Source organism: Armigeres subalbatus, chromosome 2, assembly GCF_024139115.2.
Source record: "Armigeres subalbatus isolate Guangzhou_Male chromosome 2, GZ_Asu_2, whole genome shotgun sequence".
Taxonomy (NCBI): Eukaryota; Metazoa; Arthropoda; class Insecta; order Diptera; family Culicidae; genus Armigeres; species Armigeres subalbatus.
The window spans coordinates 337,982,505-338,003,340 of record NC_085140.1 but is presented as its reverse complement, the minus strand read 5'-3'; the positions used below and the strand labels follow the sequence as shown (position 1 = coordinate 338,003,340).

The following is a 20,836-nucleotide window of genomic DNA, read 5'->3' as shown; positions in this document are numbered from 1 at the left end:
TAATTACATCTGCTACGTTAATCTTTGTAATGGAAGAATTGATGTCAACGCTTTAGAGTTTGAACTAACTATAGATTTTTGAATTCAAAACAACATTATAAAAACTAACAGGAATTTGACAAAATAAACTGAATTTTAAACCACAAAAAAAAATCTTCACTAGCAAAAGAAGCTCATATACCATCGTGTGCGGAAGGGTTTTCCATCGACGAGTTCTGTCTCTATATTTCTAATATGACATCAGCGTTTAGTCAAATAGGATTTTTATTGAGCAGTTCTGTTTTCTCCATGTGTTCGTCTCGTCGCAACTTACTTCCATCTTTTCGGTAAGGATTTTTCAACACACATAAGATAACACAAAAGTCATTCATTTTATATCTTTTTATTCATATTCATCATATCCATTATTCTACATTTGATTTTATATCCATTGTTATTTACTAGATTTGGTTTTGTGTTCAGCATTATTATCATCCGTTATTTATTTCGCTAAAAGCGCATTCCTACATTAATACTATGGTTTTATTCGGAATAATTTCCCGATCCCATCCCATCATCTCTCCAACAGGGTACGATGTGTTTCTCAAACACTCGCACACATACGAACTGTTTGATTTACTCCTCGGTGTTTGTTTTTCGAAATGCGAACAATGATGGGTAACGGGTGTGTTTCGAAAATTTTCTAAACTACAATCAGTATCTTCGTCTGCCGGATCGCACCACGCGTTCACGTTTGATCGATTCGATTGTACATCGTGATTCCGAATTTATTCAAGGGTTTTCCTTAAACATTGTTCTGCACGAACAAGTCCCAACCCCAATCCAAAAGAAATAAACAACTAGGACATTTTGGCCCCCGGGTCTTGTATATATTCGGTATGTTTTATCTACTTTTTATGGTTCATTCTTTTCTTTGCTATAATTAGTTCTAGCATAACTTGGTTTGTTGTAAAATGGTTTGTTCTTGTTGTTTTGTCCTCTAATTTAGGTGGATATTTTCGTTTCATTTCATTTATTCTTAGCTATGTATCACTAACTTTGGTTGTGTAATTCTTCCCTCCTTCACGGCGATATATGATACAAAAATTTGCCGTGCAATTGCCGCTCAAAAAACCGCCTTTTCCGTACTGGAGTTCTACGATTCATTTTCTTTTCAACTTAAGTCTACTCCTTTGGCGTTTGTTTACAACTTTTTTTGGATGTTGTTTCGTTATCCAAAGACTTAATGAAGACGAACACAATCACAAAAAATAGTAACGTAAGTGTTCATAGAGTTGTTACTTTCGTTCTCATGATTTTGATTTGATTTCAATTGTCACTTAGAAGTAATGTGTATGCTTAGTTCGGTTCTACAGTTCGTTAAATCATTGAATATTGAATCGTTTTTGGGAACAATAGGAAAACAATCAATGTTCCAGTGACAAGTCAGCGTTTGCCCACAGCATATCATTAATATATATTTATAGATATAGAGGAGTGCTTCCATTTATGAGTTACATCGATGTCAAGAGGGCTCGTGTTTAGTTTCATTGTAAGTCATTATCTCATGATTAAAACTAAAATATACAATTTATTCGTGACTTGTGAGTATCTAAGCTCTTGGGTTGGGTTTCAAGCGACGTCAATTCATTATCTTGTTTTCTGCGTTTTGTAGAACATTCATATTGTACAACTACGGTGGATCCTGGTTTGTTTACGGCTACGAAAGCGCTTTAAGGTTCAACAGAACATTTATTTTAAAGAGCTTCGATTGAAGTTTACTGGTTTAATGGGTCTTGCGCAGTTTTGAAGGATATTGCATCCTCATTTTTTCTATTGATGATGCCAATAAAATATCATCTAATGTTAAGTCTCTTTCAGCACGCATAAAATCTTTATTTATGCTTTCATCTTATGTACAAGCTAGCCTTTTATTTCGCAAAAAATACTAATACTGTGGCAAGTGATTTCAACATTAATTGATGGGTGATTGTTGCGTTTGGATTGAATTGTTTGTATTATTGTTGGTTTGCTTACAGACTTTATCAACCGGAAATAGGTTAATAATAGAAAGAGGGTTGGTCAGAGATGTCCGTAAATTTCGGTTGGATTTGATAAGAACTGATGATGAGATCGTATTTATATCGAGCGACCCCTACCCAAGCAACCAGAAGTTCAGATTTTACTTAAATTTACTCTTAACCGAACTAATTGGTTCACTATGGTTCACATCAAGTTCCAAGCATCCTTAACGGAACTTTAAAGTTCACTTTTACGCTCCCACCATACAGAAAATTACTTAAAATGAGAGCTGATTAAGCCAAAATAGCCCTTCTTATCCGAACTTCTGGTTGCTTGGGTAGTCAGGCTTGTCGTTTGCCCTTGGCGCGAAAAGATGTTTGAAGGACTGTAGGACGAAAGGCCAAAAGAACAAAACGGCGAAGGTATAAAATTTGAAAATCTACACCACACCGTCCCTGACGCCAAATGTCCGGATGAGCTGCTGTAATTCCCTGATCCCGAATCCTAAGCCCCATCCATCCAAAAAAATGTTAATCTAACCTCGAGTCACCACGAGTACGTTGGCTTCTATCCCTCTAAATTAATAATAAGATGATAATGATTGTACATATCACAAAGAAACGTGGCTTCGTAAAGTGTTATACACGCCTGAGCCTAGCAAATAAACGAAATTGAAAAAAAAATTGGGGATGTATACAAGACACGACCGCTCGATGTAAACTACGTAAAACCAAATATAGTACACTGAACCAATTATTCCGCTCTATATAGAAGAGAAGGAACTATCCCAACGAAACTACTACCCAGCTTTAGCAGCACCTCGCACACGCACTCTGTGAGGAAGTAGGGACCCCACTGTCTAGCAGCTGTGCCACCCCATTTATACACCTCAGTTCAATAATTGATAATACCCCAAAACTAGGCAATTACCAAGGATTGGAACGCGCTGTATAGGCAATGCATGAAGCATGAACGAACTAAATTTTTCAATAGTTCAGCGTTGATAATCAAAAGTTTCAATACTACTGGCAAATTGGTGGAGAGCTTGCGAATCGATTGATATATAAATCTTTAAAATCCATTGAAAGATAAAGGACCTATTGATGTTACAAATCTTACATGATTTCGTGACGGTCGCCAGTCTTCCCCTTCGAGTATCCGAGTCTTCCCCTTAGACGTAGTTTACGTAAAAAAAATGAAAATCTTAAATACAATCTATCTGATCGAGAAAAGAAAATGTATATGCATTCGAACGAAAATGTATATGCATTCGAAAGTCTTGAATCTAAAAATTGAGAAGCCCCCATTTAAAAGGCTTAAAGTACTCTTTCTCGAAAAGCAGTTTAGCTCCGTTGCAAGAGGCTTAAAAGCCCCTTTACAGCGGCTCGTAAGCTTCCTTTCAAGAGCTTCGGAAGCCTCCTTTCAAAAGGCCTTTCACGAGGTTTCGATGGCTTTTTTTTCAAGAGGCTCAGAAGCCTCATATCAAGAGACTCGAAAGCTTTTTTTTAAAGTCTCGGTAGCCTCCTTTCTAGCAGCCCAGAAGCCTCCTTTAAAGAGGCTTGGAAGCCTCCTTCCAAGCGGTTCAAAAGCCACCTTTCACGGGGCTCGGAAACCTTCTTCCAATCGGCTCGGAAACTTCTATTCAAAAGGTTCAGAAGCCTCATTTCAAAAGGCTCAAAAACCTTTTTCCAAGAGGCTAGAAAGCCTCCTTTCAAGAGTCTCAGAAGCCTTCTTTCAATAAGATCGGGAACTCCTTTCAAGAAGCTCGGAAGCCTCATTTTAAGGGACTCGTACGTCTTTTCATTAAAGGCTTGGAAGCCTCCATTCAAAATTCTCAGAAGCCTTCTTCAAGAGGATCAAAAGCCTCCTTTCAAATGACGACGAAGCCTCCTTTGAAGAATATCAAGAGCCTTCTTTCAGGAGTCTCGGATGCTTCTCTTCAATGATGCTCAGAGGTTTCCTTTCAAGATCCTTAGAGACCCCTTCTAAATGGGACGGAGACCTTCTTTCAAGAGTCTCAGAAGCCCCTTTCAAGAAGTTCGGAAGCCACCCTTCAAAAGGCTCGGAAACCTTCTTTCAAACGACTCAAAAACCTCTCTTCAAAAGGTTCAGAAGCCACATTTCAAGAGGCCCGAAAGCATCCTTTCAAAAGGCTCGAAAGCCTCCTTTCAAGAGGCTAGAAAGCTTTCCTTCAAGAGGCTTGGAAACCTCCTTTCAAGAGGCTCGAAAGCATCCTTTAAAGAGCCTTAGAGACCTTCATTCAAAATTCTCAGAATACTTCTTCAAGAGGATCAAAAACCTCCTTTCAAAAGGCTACGAAGCCTCTTTTGAAGAATATCAAGACCCTTTTTTCAAAAGGCTCAGATGATTCTCTTCAAAGATGCTCAGAGGTCTTCCAAGATCTTTAAGAGACCCCTTCCAAATTGTGCAGAGACTCTTTCATGAAACTCGGAAGCCTTCTTTCAAGAGTCTCAGAAGCCCCTTTCAGAAAGTTCGGAAGCCACTTTTCAAGAGGCTCGGAAACCTTCTTCCAAAAGGCTCGGAAACCCCTTTTCAAAAGGTTCAGAAGCTTAATTTCAAGAGACCCGGAACCTTCAAACGGCTCGAAAGCCTCCTTTCAAGAGGCTCAAAAGCATCCTCTCAAGAGGCTCGAAAGCATCCTTTCAAGAAGCTCTGAAACCTCCTTTTAAGAGGCTCGAAACCCTCTTTTCAGGAGCCTTAGAGACCTCCTTTCAATAGGCTGACCAGATCATTTTGATAGAAAAATGGGACAAACGCACTTGCAAAAAGGGACATGTCAAAAAACTTGTGACAAAATTCAAGAGCTTCGGAATTTTCAATATTTATGGGCTTAATTTTCATTTTCCGTGTAAGGAGTTAGAGAAAAGTTTAAGAATGAATTTTTCATTACCATAACCTTCTTTTAAGTACCTTAGCTAACCTTCTAAGTATTAAGTTAGTTGTGGAAAAATACTAAACTACAAAAGGGCGCGGACAAAAACACTAAGGAACAAAAAATTACGCATTTTTTAAAACAAATTTGGAATTTTGAAATTTTGTTTTACTCCACTATTAAACATGCATTAAGATCTAGGTAAGGATTTTATTACAGACCAATATAATTTTTTTTTCCAATTTTAAACTATTGAAAATAACAAAAAATAGTCAAAGTATCCTTCCTGAAGGTTGGTTTACAGTTCGGAAAACGTGTCATGGGAGTTGATCCCCATGCATCAAGGGGGGGTTGCGTTTTCGTAGCTAAAATCCCGTAGATCCCGCCTCTTTAAAAATACATGGCGAATCAAATCCTGTGACACGTTTTCCGCATTGTAAACTAGCCTTTCAAGCCGGTTTGGGCATTAGAGAGATAAAGAAAACCAATTTAAAAAAATGTCAAAAAGGGTGGGATTATTGATTTCCCATGCCAAATTACTTTTCCATGAATATAAGTGAGGGAACATCTGCGGATAAAAATAACAAGAATCTCAACAAGGAAAGAACATTAATAAAAAATAATTTTAATTATTTCCATGAATGTGATTGGCGCATGTGAATAAACATCAAATCTAATCAATTCACAGTCCTTTTTTTCGAAATTGATTTAAATGACGCTAAAAGTAGCCTCACTTCTCTCACATGGTCGGGGTTCTGCCAAATCACACCAAGCGCCAATACAAAATTCTCAGCTTTTTCGCCAAAGTTTTTGTATAACAGATTCAATTAATCACAAATCACATCGGACATCGTACAACACCATAACTGAAGATATCCTACAACAACTGTACGCATGATTTGACATAAAATATTTTCCGTTTTCCTATTGCGAACAAAATATCAAAAGTCAGTCAAAAAGCCGCTTGGTGCGGTTTGGCTGAACCCCGACCACATGTGCTTCCAAAAAGGTCCACACATATGGAAGCTCCTGGACTGTTAACTAGCCTTAAAGTACGTGATGGCCGAAGTCCGACCAAATTTTCACTTCGTTTGAAACTGCCCTAAACTCGATTTTGTTCAGCTGATTTGTAAATTATTATTTTTAAACATTGTAAACCTAACCTCGAGTCACCACGAGTACGTTGGCTTATTTCCCTCTCTTACTAATTTAATAATAAGATTATGTCGATTGTACATATCACAAAGAAACGTAGCTCCGTAAAGTGTTATACACGCCTGAGCCTACCAAATAAACGAACTTGGAAAAAAATTATTATTTTTTAGTACCGTCGTTTTTATGATGAATTCGAAATATTCTGAATTATTCAGAAAGACTTTGAATGATTCTTAATGTTTCGAAATAATCAAACGATTGAAAAATATCTGGTGAAGCAGATTAAAAAAACCCAGATTAATCCACCTTGCAGTGATGATGCCTTTCTTGTGAATTATAAAATATATTGAAAGAATCACATTAGAAAGGTCAAAAAAGCTCTTTAGGAGAATAGATCACATGTTTTCGATCATTTTGCATGTTTTTGCTAAGTTAAAATGTATTGCCACCATTTTTTTTCCGGTTTTGAATTTTTTTCCAAGGGGGGACCCTTGGGAAAAAACAATGATTTTTTAATAATTCCTAAATGCAATGTCCGATCGAGCCAATTTTCAATAGCATTCCCCGTCGAATGCAACTTGTTGCGAGTAAATCGGATAATGCTAAGTTCCAAAAAGTGTGTCTACAAAGTTTGTACACATACACACATACACACACATACATACATACATACACACATACAGACATCACCTCAATTCGTCGAGCTGAGTCGATCGGTATATAAAAATCGGCCCGGGTTTTGAAGCAATATTATAGCCTTTACGTACACTTAGTGTACGAGAAAGGCAAAAATAGAATCAACCTTCTTTGCAAGATTTAAAAAAAATGAAAATGAACTTAATCTGGAAATTAGAATGTCTGTCCCTGCGCTTCGTTTTATTGAAGTTGAAGCGTAACCTGATTTTCAGGATATACTTACCTACCGAGTTACCGGTTTCGTTCAATCCACTAATGAAATTGGCCAAATTTTAATTCCATTTTGGAGCTTTTTGGCAGAATCAATGAAAAAACGGGACAAATTGAGAATTTTTTAGATTATGACGGGACAGCCCAATAAGGTCTAAAAAACGGGACTGTCCCGTTAAATACGGTACGTATGGTCAGCCTACCTTTCAAGAGTCTCAGAAGCCTTCTTACAAGAAGCTCGGAAACTCCTTTTAAAAAGCTCGGAAGCTTTCTTTTTAATGACTCGTACGCCTTTTCTTAAAAGGCTTGGAAGTCTCCATTTAAGATTATCAGGAACCTTCTTCAAGATGATCAAAAGTTTCCTTTCAAGATTATCAGACACCTTCTTCAAGAGAATCAAAAGCCTACTTTCAAAAGGCTAAGAAGCTTCTTTTGAAGAATATCAAGAGCCTTCTGAGGCTCTGGCTCTGAGGCCTCCATTCAAGAGCCTTAGAGGCCCCTTCTAAATGGTTCAGAGACCTCTTTCAAGAATCTCAGAAGCCTTCTTTCGAGAGACTCGGAAGCATCCTTTCAAGAGGGTCGAAAGCCTCCTACCAAGAGAATCGGAAGCTTCCTTCCCAAGCAACACAAGTTGGACAACAATTTGATTGTGACTAAATCTGGTCACATATGAGTTGCGATGGCCTATGTGGAACATTTGTGCTGCCTTTTCGGATAGAAACCATGTGAATATTGGATATTCGATCAAATATTGGTAGCATCGTAACCACGCACTAGGCATGATGGCACCGATTAAGTGAGACGACTGGTATGACGGCGAATGCGAGCAGTTAGTGGAGGAGAAGAGATTGCTGCAACCCCGCACGAGTGAAAACGAGACATGATTCAAATAGACACGGAACAGACAAAACTCTATTTTCCAAAGGAAAAAGCGCCAGTGGAGGATCGTGACCGGGAAGTGATGGATCAACTGTACCGCACTAATAACGCACGGAAGTTTTTTGGGATGTTAAACCGTTCGGTTAAGGACCATGTACTACAGCCTGACATGTGTAGGGACATAAACGTGAACCATCTAACGAACGAGTGTGAGATGATGGGCACCTCAATAAATATTTAGTGAAACAAGTTCTTCTTATCTCGTCTTGTAGGTTCTTTTTGCTTAGTGTACGCCGTCAATCACTACAAAAAACATATCAAATTAATTTCCATTGCTTTGTTTTACGTAGAATAAGTTTATAAGGGCTCTGAGAAAACCCCTTCTTTTATATTTTCCAATCACAATGATACAAAATTATTTTTAAATTTTTAAATTGGTTCGTAACAGAAAGCCATTTACATTTCCACGTAAATCGCGTGCACATGTGCCACAACTTACACAAAGTATGCTTATCGAACTTTTGTTCATACTTCCTTCTTCGGAAAACTTACTCTTCGCCGATTTTACAGGTGTTGAGATGTGTAAGGTACACTATGTTATGTCCGACACAACGACAATGCATCATCATAAAAATTCGAAAAGTAGTGCCGAGAAGAGAAGGGCAAGTTTTACGCCATCATCGCCGCCATCTGCTGGTTGCCGCTCATTCCGCCCCTTAACATCGTGACCGCCCTCTTCCGGATGCCCAGCGTCGTCACGTTCAACCACCCCAATGCAAGCGACGGGTAGAAGTATTTGCTTGCACGTTTCCGAATTTGGTGACAGTTTCATCTGCACGATGACGACGACGGATGCCGTCGGAGGAACGCAAGACGTCGTGAAAGCGATTTCATCGCTATCAACTTCCCAAGAAATGCAGAAACACACCCGCCAAGAATGGCAACTTCAATCAGGACTACAACTAGCGAGTCGAATGCGATTTTTCTCTCTGCTATGTAAATAACAAAACTGAATGAAATGAGATTTGTTTCTTCGGGTATTGTTTGACTTTGTTGGCGGGGAACGCATTCTTTGCTCTTTCCCTCCCATTGCCTGCCGTTCAGTTGGTCGAATGCAAAACTTTGGATTTTCTTTCTTTTTATTGGAATGTTATCTTGGAGTGAGAAATAGGATGTTGCGACTTGTAGACAGATGGAGTGGTTTTCTGTTTCCATTCGAAAGCGGCTGACAACGATAAGAAGTTTGTCATGTGGACTGATTGCGACCGGACTGACTTGTGATAAATTGTTCAGCAGTTTGTTGTCCCAACATTTTTGATAGGCATATCAAATTTAATATCGTTTTCCGGATGATATTGTACTTATTTATATAGGGGAACTGTTCCGTGTTCCATCTCACTGAACATATATTCATCTCATCGCAAAACAAAGAAATACATCACCAATCTCGTCGCTTCGTTTTACTAACACGCGTGCTCACTGGTGAAAAAAAATCACAAAAATAAGAAACAAACCAAATTCCTTTTCTTTGCTTTGTTTTTGATGAGATGGAAATAGAAGCTATGGGGTAAAGTGCCGAACCGTTCCCCTAGTTGATATCAGGTACATAGTAAACAAGAAGGAAATTATTCGCATTGTGAGTAGAAAAATTACAATCTCCCTTGTACCGAAAATGTTCCCAGATTAGAAAACATCCTGAATGCGCTTTTCTGGCATTTCCTTTGTTTGCAAGCGCTTTATTTGTAAAGTAAAAGTCACCAAAACTATGGCGTTGTGGTATTCCGTGGTTTTTTAACCAAAGATAATCATTTTCGTTTGTGTCGAATATGCCTTCTATGTAGGGGAATTGTTCGGCACTTCATGTCATAACTCCCATGTTCATTCCATCGAAAACGAAGCAATGAAAAGGAATTTGATTTGTTTATTTTTGTATTTTTTTTCTCAACAGTTAGCATGCATGTAAGCATGTTTTGCGATGAGATGAACATATGTTCAGTGAGATGGAAATGGAACAGTTTCCCTAGTTTTCGTTTTGAAATCCGAATCAGGGGCCTCAGGGATTCGATAGCTCTATTGTAGAACGGTAGCTGTGTGATTCGAGCTGAGATGCGTAAGGTAATCCAGGTCAAATATAGACTCTAGATTAATTAATACGTTTTTATTCGGTAATTGGTATGAATGCACTAAATAAGTAGGTATTCATCCATGCAGAATGAAACATCGCTCAAAGAATAACTACAAAGGATGAGTCTGTTCAACAATGAAAGACGCACCATGCGTCTCCACATCGATCCACCAAAATGACTCTCATTCTTCAACATACCGCGAGGCACCATTAGAGCATGATTAATTAGGTACACTTGCTCCTGTCATGGCATTCTACCACAAAGCAACTCTATAACCGAAATAATCTCATAGACCTAACCCACTTTCCTTTCATCCTGTAAGCAAAATTTGTGTGTTCCTTCTACAAACTGATCTGTTTCTGCATTAAAAATTGTACTCTCGGTAGCGCGATTTATGCGACGACGACGCCTGCTGCTGTTGATGATGGGAATGGCTTTTGCTGCGATGGTTCTGGTGGTGATGGTGGTTGTTGCTGCTGCTACTAGTGGTCGTGGTTGATGGCTATTTCGAGTAGGAGATGCCCGAAATCTCCGCTCCGGTCATTGTTCCGGTGTCGGTTGGGCCCTCAACGCTGCACACCGAGTCCTCCGGTGTGCGGGACGGTTCCGCTTCGGTCACTTCCACTTCGCTGACCGCTGGACGATTGTTGCGATGTTTGGCGCTTAGTGCCTATGGATGAGGGGAAAGATGTTATCAGTATTCATTTTATTTCTATTTTTCATGACTATTCGATATTTGCAGTTTCTAATTCTATTGGGTGAAAGTTTTATACATCTATTTACATTGTAATAGTGATTGCTTAGCGTTATGAAATAATTAACTATCGGTGGCTTACTGGTTGTTGGATTGGAAAGAAACTTATAAGGTACCGAAATGTCTTCCGAAACCGGCACGAAAATTAATAAAAGCAATTTACACTTTTGCTAATATTTGAACTTAAGTGATGAAATGGCTATCCATAGAGTATCGAAGCTGAAAAGTCCCATACCAAAACATTCGTTCCTGCTACTGCCCAAAGCTATTGAAGGTAAACAACATCTTTCAGTCAGTGCTATTATCTTCTACACGATACAAGTTCGCACTCTTTTCTTCGAATATTCATTGGCGGATGTAAAATCCATTAACGGTTGCGATCCTTCTTAAACAGATTTACAAAAAAGCTTCTTAGAAAGTCACTTTCCTTGCCCTTTGATGGGAATGGATGGTGAATCTTATTCCACCTCTTTCTTCATTAGAACAAGAATTGAAATACAATTTAGCTGAGGGGTGATATCATTTTAGGAAGGGGTAAAGTTTCGGAGTTCCATCTTCGTTGAGATAATAAATTTGATTGCGATTAATTTTCAAATCATATTGCGTTATACTGTTGGACAAATTTGAGTTTGCCCTCTACCTATCTTTATAGAAGCAAACTTTCTCGAAGGTTTCATTGTTTCTTTGGATATTTAACTGAGTGAAGCAAACATGGTTTGAACCAAATGGCGGGTTTTAGATGAGCCGTTAAAACAAAGTTGATTTATTTCATTAAAGTGACATGTTAGAACTACGATTTCTAGTTTATATGGAAGCTTAGTTCATTATCTTTCTAAAAACATCCTGGGTGCACATATTTATGCTTAGTTTCATTGAAAAAACTTAATAATTACATAACTTTGATTCGTACCATGGTTTGAACTAAATTCGTACCATGGTTTGAACTACTGCAGCAGCCAGCAGCTCCTAAATATAATACCAATCACATGCATGAAACGCTGAGGAAATGTATAGAAAAGCAAATTTGTTTTACTATTCATCTTCTCGCATTAGATTAGTAACTCGAAACGTGTGAAAATCTACTTAATTATCTGGGTGCTGCGGATAGAGCCGCTTTTCTGCGCTCAAGCGAGCAGAGGGATATTTTGAAATCACTCCCATGAACAAAATTATTTTGCAGTTACATGGCTGTCAAACATTTCCCGCTCTCCGAATTTCTCTTTCCACGCTGCATGAGGTCACACAAATGCGCTAGACTCTACATGACTTTACGATTGTTTACATACATTCATGCTCCAAGCAGCTGCTGAATCTCGTGAAATTTCGTACCGAGTGCTTTTTAGTTGCATTCCCACTAATTTTTCACTCGAAATATAATGTGAGAATATTTGTTACAAAGAATACAAAACTCAAACAAAGTTTATTTTTATTTTTTCCCAAAATAATAACAATACTTCTCATTATTAGACCAGAAACGAACATAACCACAATCTTCAATGTTTGGCTCCGGCACAATAGAAAATTTTGGCTTCAGTTTGACAACCAAATCGATTCTATCCGCACTACCCAGTTAATTATCGATATGAAAATTGCGATTTTTTTCATATTGGAAATGTAAACAAAATGCTCCAGCTAGACGCATGCAGCGCTCCTAGCGGATAGCAGCAGAACATGACTGCATTTCAAAGTTCAAACCATGATACGAGTTTAGTTCAAACCATGATCAGTTTTTACCTTGTATAAATGTTACTATTTTAACTATTTGAAACTGTTTCTCAATTGTATGATGGTGTCAATCGATTACAGATAAAAATTGCGTTCTTTTGATATATTGATCTCACTCCTGTGTCATAAAATGCGTCCTTTACGAGCTTTTTGAAATTATGCCACTGCGCTGGTGGGGGGATTTAGCGCAAATTCAGGACGTTTCGAATCGCTTTATTTTATTACTTAAACAATATGTACGAATGTTTAAATAAACTCTATCACTTCCTAAATACCTAAATATACCTAAATATGCCATTCATACTGTTTTAGGTTCATTTCCTGCCAATAAGATGATTATTTCTACTGATTTCAAAATGGTTCAAACCATGATACGCTTTTCATTAGTTCAAACCATGATTGGATACCCTACTACAAACAGTTTCATAGAATTAAACTTATGAAATTTGTGTGATTATGCATTCTATCGGTTAGGATACTCTGTAAGTGATCAGAACCAGGCTTGTAAAATGTCATCTGCATGTCATTTGACTAATTTGTTAATAACTTTCTTCATAAGTAAAATTTACATCATAATTTTAGATGTACTCATAACGCTTGAGTAGGGCTATATTTTTGTTCCAGGGTACATTGCTCTGAATATAACATCTACGGCTGGAGAGTAAAAACTCTCCAAAATGTCACGTATCATTTGACATAATGTCATTTGAATGACATTTTGCCTCCCACGCCCCAGATTACATATTTACAGCAATGTCTTGTTAGACAAAATTGTAGGCACATTTAAGCGCTATAAGTTCATCATACATCAAGAATCAATAGCTAACTTCTGAAAAAAGTTCTGGGAAAATTATACAAACTAATACAAATGACATTTTACAACACTGATCAGAACAATCGAAATTTTACTGGGAATTAATGATGAAGGGACTAAATATTTGAAAAATTATATAATAACGTCGATACCATTGTACGGGGCTACGGAATGGTGAGTTGACATCTGGGAAGGAGCGCCTAACATAGCTCTGGTCCTCACAAGTTCCAATACTCATGCTTCCACGGCACAGTATTTAATTCGTAATTTTCACGATCGAAATACAAAAACTCGAAAATTGTTGATTTTGGATATAGGGTTTATTCACAGAAGTTTCAATATATTTATGAGCGCATCTTTCGATAAAAACAGTTTGATGATTAATCCCCCTAAAAGTGAGTTGAGAAAATTATTTTTCCACCAGAATGAGATAGACACGTAGTGTCTTCCGTAAAGTTGTAGCAAATGTTGATACGAGCAACTTTGCTGAACATCCCGAGTTTCTATCATTTATATATAACAAACTTAAGACGTTTTATGTAAAAACCCCATAAAAATCTTATTTTTCATTCTCTTTCCAATGATTTTTCCCTTTTTCCGTCTCTTCTACAAAGTTGTTAAACAAGCAAAATTACATGTTTTTGCTGAACATATCTTGAAACTTCTGTGAATAAACCCTATATCCAAAATCAACACTTTTCGAGTTTTTGTATTTTGATCGTGAAAATGACGAAATAAAACACTGTGCACGGGTCTTCCGATGACAATTGACCGCCATCTAAGGGTTGCGTACTTAGCTGGTAGTGTAGCCTGGGCACAATTGTCCTTCTGACATCAGGTAGAGTGAAAGGGTGCCTAGGATGTGGTGGGGTTCGACAGTGGGCTCTGTCGAACTTCTATAAAAGCTGCATGTGTCCCCAAGCAAGCCCTATCAAAGCGACCGTGTGCCGCTCAAAGCGCACTAAGCTAGTCCTGGTGTTGGGTAGGACTTTAAACAAATTTGATCCGAAGGATCGAGCGTCGGTTCACCAAGGAGGTGCGGCTCCAACAGCGTCTGTTCTGGTATCCAGCGGCTGAGTATGAAATGCTATTCCCCGGATACTATACCTAAGATGGCAGCCCCATCCCGGTGGATAGGGAACCTTGGCCCAGCAGGGTAAATTGGCACAACTTGCCGCATGAAGCTTGAGATCCTGGGACTGAGTGAAGTCCGTTGGCCAAACTTTGGAGAACACAGAACGCCGTCGGGACAAGTTCTGCTGTACTCTGGTTTACGAGGTGAACACACGAGGTGAACATGGTCTCGGAGAAATGAGCGAAAACGGAGAGCTGTTCGCAGAATGGTGGTAATAACTACATGGTGATCGGGAGGCATCGACCGGTTCACAAGGTCACGTGGGTCTCCCCACGAAAATCAAATCGACCACCAGCCTTCTTGATGTACGGAATAAACGTAGTGCCGTTATCGCGTCTGATGGACCGCCATCAAGAATGCCTTCATCGCCACCCGCGAGAACAATCTGGGCGAACTGCGCACCCAGAGAAAACAATGGATCACCGATGAGAACTGGAGGAAGATAGAGGAGCGAAGAGAAGCCAAAGCCGCGATAGAGCGATCAAAAACCAGAGGAGCTAAAGTCTTAGCGTGGGCAGACTCTCTGGCCGACGAAGAAGAGAGAGCCACAGCAACCGGGGACACTCGCCTCCTCTTCGATATCTCACGACGCTTAAGCGGGGCGAAGATGAATGCAACGATGCCTGTAAAAGACGAGAATGATCAGTTATTGACCGACCCAACTGACCAGCTGAAACGCTGGTTCGAGCACTTCGAACAACTTTTTCAAGTGCCACGCGTTAATACCGGAGCTCCATCACTGCTAGAGATGCATATCAGATGCTCAAAGCTGATCCCATGGCATCCGCTCAACTACTGCATCGTTTATTTCGTAAAGCTCGATCCACTTAGTATTTGGCCGTTTCTTTCCAATTACTGCGGCGCCTCTGGTGGCCGTACCGAGAAGTAAAATACATCACATTGTTGCGGAAGGTTTGTTTAATTTATGGTGAAAGTTTCATCAGTATTGATGCTCACGTTCAAAAGTTATCGAAAATGGAACGCGAGAGATGCGAACAAATTTTGCACACTCACGTTGGAAATCCATCATGGTCAGGAGAAATGATTTCAAAGTAATCTAAAATTAGCGAAATCGACTGTAAAAACTGTCAAACGTTATCGGGAAACACTATTGCTGGATCGCGTAGCACAAAACAAAAGTAGAAGTGGAACATACGACCAGAAACAACAAGTGAAAGTCTGCAGAGCAGTTCGGAACCATTTTGGGATTCCCTTGAATGATTTAGCGAAAAAGTTCACTGCGCCGCCGTACAGCACAGCTCATCTAGTCGGCGTGAAGGTTTCTGTCGGCGTGAAGGCTAATCTGTCGGCGTGAAGGTTTCAAGTCGTATGATGTCAGTAAGCGTCCCAACAGGACCCTGAAACAGAACCTGGTTGCCAAACATCGCGCAAGAATGCTGGTCGAGCAAGTACAATTGATGTATTTTAATGAGTAATGAAATTAATATTAAAATTGACTTTCAATTCCCGGGACACATATGATACCCTGCTAAACGGAAGGGTAATGCCCCAGAAAAATTCAAATATGTGTATGCAGGCAAGATTGCCCACAAATTGATGGTATGTCAAAGCATCTGCAGTTATGGAAAGAAAACTAAAGTTTTCATCACTGGAGCGACCATAAATGGGCAAATATACAAGGAGGAGTGTCTTCCGAAGCGATTTTTGCCATCCATTCAATCACACGACTGTCCGGTGTTGCTTTGGCTTGACTTAACAAGCTGCCATTACAGACGGGATGTGATGGAATGGTATGAACCGAATGATAATGACGTTATTAAAAAAACTATCAACCCACTAAAATGCCCAAATTTTCGTCCCAACGAAAAATATTAGGCAATTATCATAAGGAAACTTGAGAAATGGTGCAAAACAATTAGAAAACCATCTTATATGGAGAAGTGGTGTGAAAAAATGACAGATTAAGTTGAGCGTTCTACTGTGCAAAAAAACGAGTGGTATTGAGAGAAAAGGCCGAGATTTCATCCAAAATGCCGAAATCCGAAATGAGATTTCATCCTTCAAAGTTTATTAAATTCCCTTATAATAACACTTGACCCACCTTTTTATGAACTTTTTCGGCAAAGAAATGTCTAATTTCGTGCGTCCAAATTCTAAGTGGATCAAGCTTTAATATCTGGGACACCGCAACTTTCCAGGTCAACTGGATGCAAGGTATCTTAGTGAAGATACCCAAAAAGGGTGACCTGACTGTATGCGATAACTGGCGAGGTCGTAGCTGGTGTGAGGCAATGATGTATTCTATCACCGTTACTGTTCCTCATCGTAATCGACGAGATTCTGGTAGGTGCGATTGACCGTGAACCAAACCGCGGGCTGCTATGGCAACCTATTACCATGGAGCACCTAAACGACTTCGAATTGGCTGATGACGTTACACTCCTCGCTCAACGGCGCTCTCATATGGAGAGTAAGCTCAACGACCTTGCGGAGCGCTCCTCTTCGGCAGGTTTAGTCATCAACGTTCACAAAACAAAATCGTTGGATGTAAACACGGTGACCCCTTCCAGTTTCACAGTAGCCGGGCAATCAGTGGAGAATGTTGAAAGCTTCCAATATCTTGGTAGCCAGATGGCGTCAGACGACGGTATCAATATCGACATATGCGCACGGATCAAGAAAGCAAAGATTGCCTTAGCGAGTTTAAAAAATATCTGAAAAAACAGGCAGAAAAGTGAACGCATCGAAATACGAATTTTCAACTCTAACGTGAAATCTGTGCTGTTATACGCTAGCGAAACATGGTGTGTATCAGTGGAGAGCACTCAACGGCTGCACTGCCGCTAACCGCAAGTCGAGCACATCTGGAAAAACACAATTTTCTTCCGTATTTCTCTTTCGAAATGATTTGATTTTGTCTTTGAGAGGTGTTCTGAGCACATGTATTGAACAAATATGATCAATTTGTATGCCATTCTACGAAGTGACTCGATATGACTGTCTTCCGATTACTTTTCCATATGGGACAATTTGACTTGGTATTTTTTTCCACTTTTCTAGGACAAACTTCTCGAATAGAACAGCCTAACGCATAGTACATTTGAAAATAAAGTGAAATATGATAAATACTCAAAATTGCCAAAAGTTCAGATGTGCTCGACTTGCGATTAGCGGCAGTGCAGGTGTTCATCAACAGATGCCTGCGGTATATAATTCGGGCCTGGTGGCCTCACAACTTGATCTCAAACAACGTGCTCCTTCGTCGTTGTCACCAGAGGCCGATAGCAACAGAAATTCGAGATCGGAAGTGGGGCTGGGTCGGCCACACTCGGGACATCGCAGCAGAGGCAGACCCAGAGGCTCATGACGGCGAAGCCTCAATAAAGAAATAAAAGAAGTCGACCGAAATCTAACCTGGCAACAGGTTAAAGCGATAGCTGGTGTTACCGGCGGGTAACAATTGTCACTAATTCTAAAACATTGATCACGGAAAATAGGGACAAATATTGTTATTCAGTTTCCTTCGATTTGCAACGGTCATTTCATATCGACGCGCATGGGTACGGGGCAGTCGATATATGCGCGTAGCGCACCAGTGCGCTACGTAGAATCTGGGTGCCGAGTGGGTGAACAGATCCACTGAACTGATGAAGAGCGATCAAAATGAAATCGATTGATGAGTTTTGGGCGGGAAAGAGCTGGAAAACGGCGTGAGTGGACAGTTGATGTTAACTCCTGATTTGAGAAGCATCTAGGAAAAAAAAAGCAAATCGAAAGTGAAGAGGTTTTTTTGATACCCGGTAGCTCGCAGTATACGCACGTTTTTTTAATGATCCGGTTGCGAAAGGTGGATTAAAAACCCGTCAGTGAGTTGACGAACGGATCCGAGTCGTGTTTCGTGACATTTTTCGGCAATCCATCACCCGGTTTATCGGGCTGATAACCGACATCCAAGCGTATTTGGCTGGCCATAGACGCGCCGTAGCCGCTGCAAGCCGTCCGTTGCAACCCGACTGTTGCCACAAACCCTGAAGTGAAAGACACGACGTTCGCTACCGGCGAGCTGACTGGATTCCACGAGCCTCGAACCAGACGACCTCCAACAAAGCCGCCATTCTGTTTCCCGAAAGACGCCATCGCAGCGCACCTCCGCTGGGATCAATTCCGTGACGTTCGCCAAGTTCCAACCCACGCTGCCAGTCTGCCCCAGAGGCATTCAGCGGTCATCCAGCCGACGATCGGCCCTTGGGGCCACTCCACGTTCTCTCGGCACCACCCGGTACAAAGCCGTCATCGTATAACCGTCATCGCCGTAATCCAACGTGGCCGCCACCATCGCCTTTGTTTCGAGAAGTCCACGCACCGCCCCTTCCTCGCCGCCGATTGGCCCGGTGAAATAATCTCTCGAAGTTCTTGCCTGTCCGTGCAGTTTGGAGCGTCCCCGCCATCGGACGATCGCTATCCTCGTCGTCGCTATTCCGTCACCGATCCGTTCCAAGAAGCCGCCCTTTCGATAGTCCTGTGTGTGGAGCCCAATAAAGCGCTGTTTGACCGTAAGTAATACGTACGATATAGGTTTCCGTGATCCGAAATCTCCCCAACGTCCGTACGCCCTGAGACCCGGAATCCAAAAGAGGTCTTGAGCACCCGCCCCAAAGACTGCCGTTGGCTCTAGACCAGCAGTCTGGGGTTTGCTGCCGGTTTCCCTCCGAACCCGAGCTTTTAGGTTCCGGGGTCAAAAAGTAGGTCTTATACTGGACAACGTTCAGGATGGAGATCTTTCAAGTCGGCCCTTTGTACCACCGGAGGTGTACAGGATCCATAAGTAAGTGTATGAGCCAGTGCACTAGACTAAAAATTGTGTCCCATCCCAAGACGTCGAGGAGTGTACATTAATCTTCTAAGCAAAGTCTCTTCCAACAATTCGTCAATCATCTTCCCCCTGAATGTGAAACGGTTGGTACGGCTGTCCCCGTTTCTTCCTTTCGTGGATGTAAAACGCTTAGTTGATCATGTTATTTATTACTAAATAATCTGATTGCCGGGGAGTTATGGATTGTCTCCAAAATTCAAGCCTGCATGGTGGGCCAGGCCGTTTTAATACTTGTGTTATATTTATGATATGCCGTAAATATTAATGCAGACAAGAAAATACTCGGAAATACAATCGACATTTCCAGGATGCTTTTCAATACTGGCTGTGCATGTGTCAAAGCAAGACAAGATGTCTCCAAAAGCGGTTTCTCCCTCTGCTGAAGACTCACGACGACGTTCTTCTGGTTCGACGATCTCTTCTGGCCGGATTTGAACCTCCCACCTGTGTGTGAACCTCGAATTAGACGAATGTTGCCGAGTGTTTCCTTTCACACCCTAATTTTGTTTTAGGGGCTGTCCACAAACCACGTAGACCGAAATTTCACCTTTTAAAACCCCCCCGTTGTGGGGCCCTCCTTAGCCGTGTGGTAAAACGCGCGGCTACAAAGCAAGACCATGCTGAGGGTGGCTGGGTTCGATTCCCGGTGCCGGTCTAGGCAATTTTCGGATTGGAAATTGTCTCGACTTCCCTGGGCATAAAAGTATCATCGTGTTAGCCTCATGATATACGAATGCAAAAATGGTAACTTGGCTTAGAAACCTCGCAGTTAATAACTGTGGAAGTGCTTAATGAACACTAAGCTGCGAGGCGGCTCTGTCCCAGTGTGGGGATGTAATGCCAATAAGAAGAAGAAGAAGAAGAAGAAGAAGAAGAAGAAGAAGAAGAAGAAAACCCCCCCGTCCCCCCTAGTAGACTTTCGTAGACTTTTCCGAAACCCCTCCCCCTCCCCTTGATGTCTACTGATGTCTAGACTTTTCCAAATTTTACAAAACATCATATGCGAAAGGAAAAATATGGAAATCTACCACGTTTCAAGCAATATTCAGCTGATCAAATCCATTTCCATGTTACAATAAGACTCGAATTTCAAACATAATTAAATCAAACTGAACAAAATCCAACAAAACAAAAATCAATTTGAAAGGAAATCAAATTTAATCTTCTGTCCATAGTTCCAGAAACCAAATTTCAAAGCCAAGTAATTTAATTTCTGTTGCATTCGATCCCTCCTAGTGGTGTGCGCCACCATCGCCGACACTTTCGCATCGGCGCGCCACTGCCTCAAATCTGTCACGCATCTGTCCTATAATTCTGAACGCCGGTTCAAATATGTGAAAACCGAAGATTTTTCAGAATTTCTAGAAATTTCGAGTTAAAATTCCAATAAGTTTTGCGTGGAAATTATGTGAAAATTTCTCAATTGATAACCTTGAAAGCTTCTAGATAATACATACTCCAAATAATTCTCCGTGATAATTCCGATGCCTTTCTTGAAAATTTCATGCAATATTCCGCTAAATAATCATCTGTTGAAATCCCAAGAATATTCTTCTAAATTCCAAAAGTTTCCCCGTTAAAAAAAACCAAGTATTTCTCCGTTATAATGTAGAA

The 20,836-nt window shown here is 40.4% G+C and overlaps 1 protein-coding gene across 4 annotated transcripts in view; it reads right to left on the bottom strand.

Moving 5' to 3' along the window:
- Nucleotides 1-366: 366 nt before the first annotated feature.
- Nucleotides 367-20,836, bottom strand: part of LOC134212819 (metabotropic glycine receptor) — a 282,981-nt gene continuing 262,511 nt past the window's right edge. For all 4 annotated transcript variants that reach the window (XM_062691023.1, XM_062691024.1, XM_062691025.1 and 1 more), the window contains one exon: nt 367-10,630. In XM_062691023.1, coding sequence (XP_062547007.1) covers nt 10,463-10,630 — 168 coding nt within the window. In that variant the 3' untranslated portion in view covers nt 367-10,462. The remainder of the gene's footprint in view (nt 10,631-20,836) is intronic.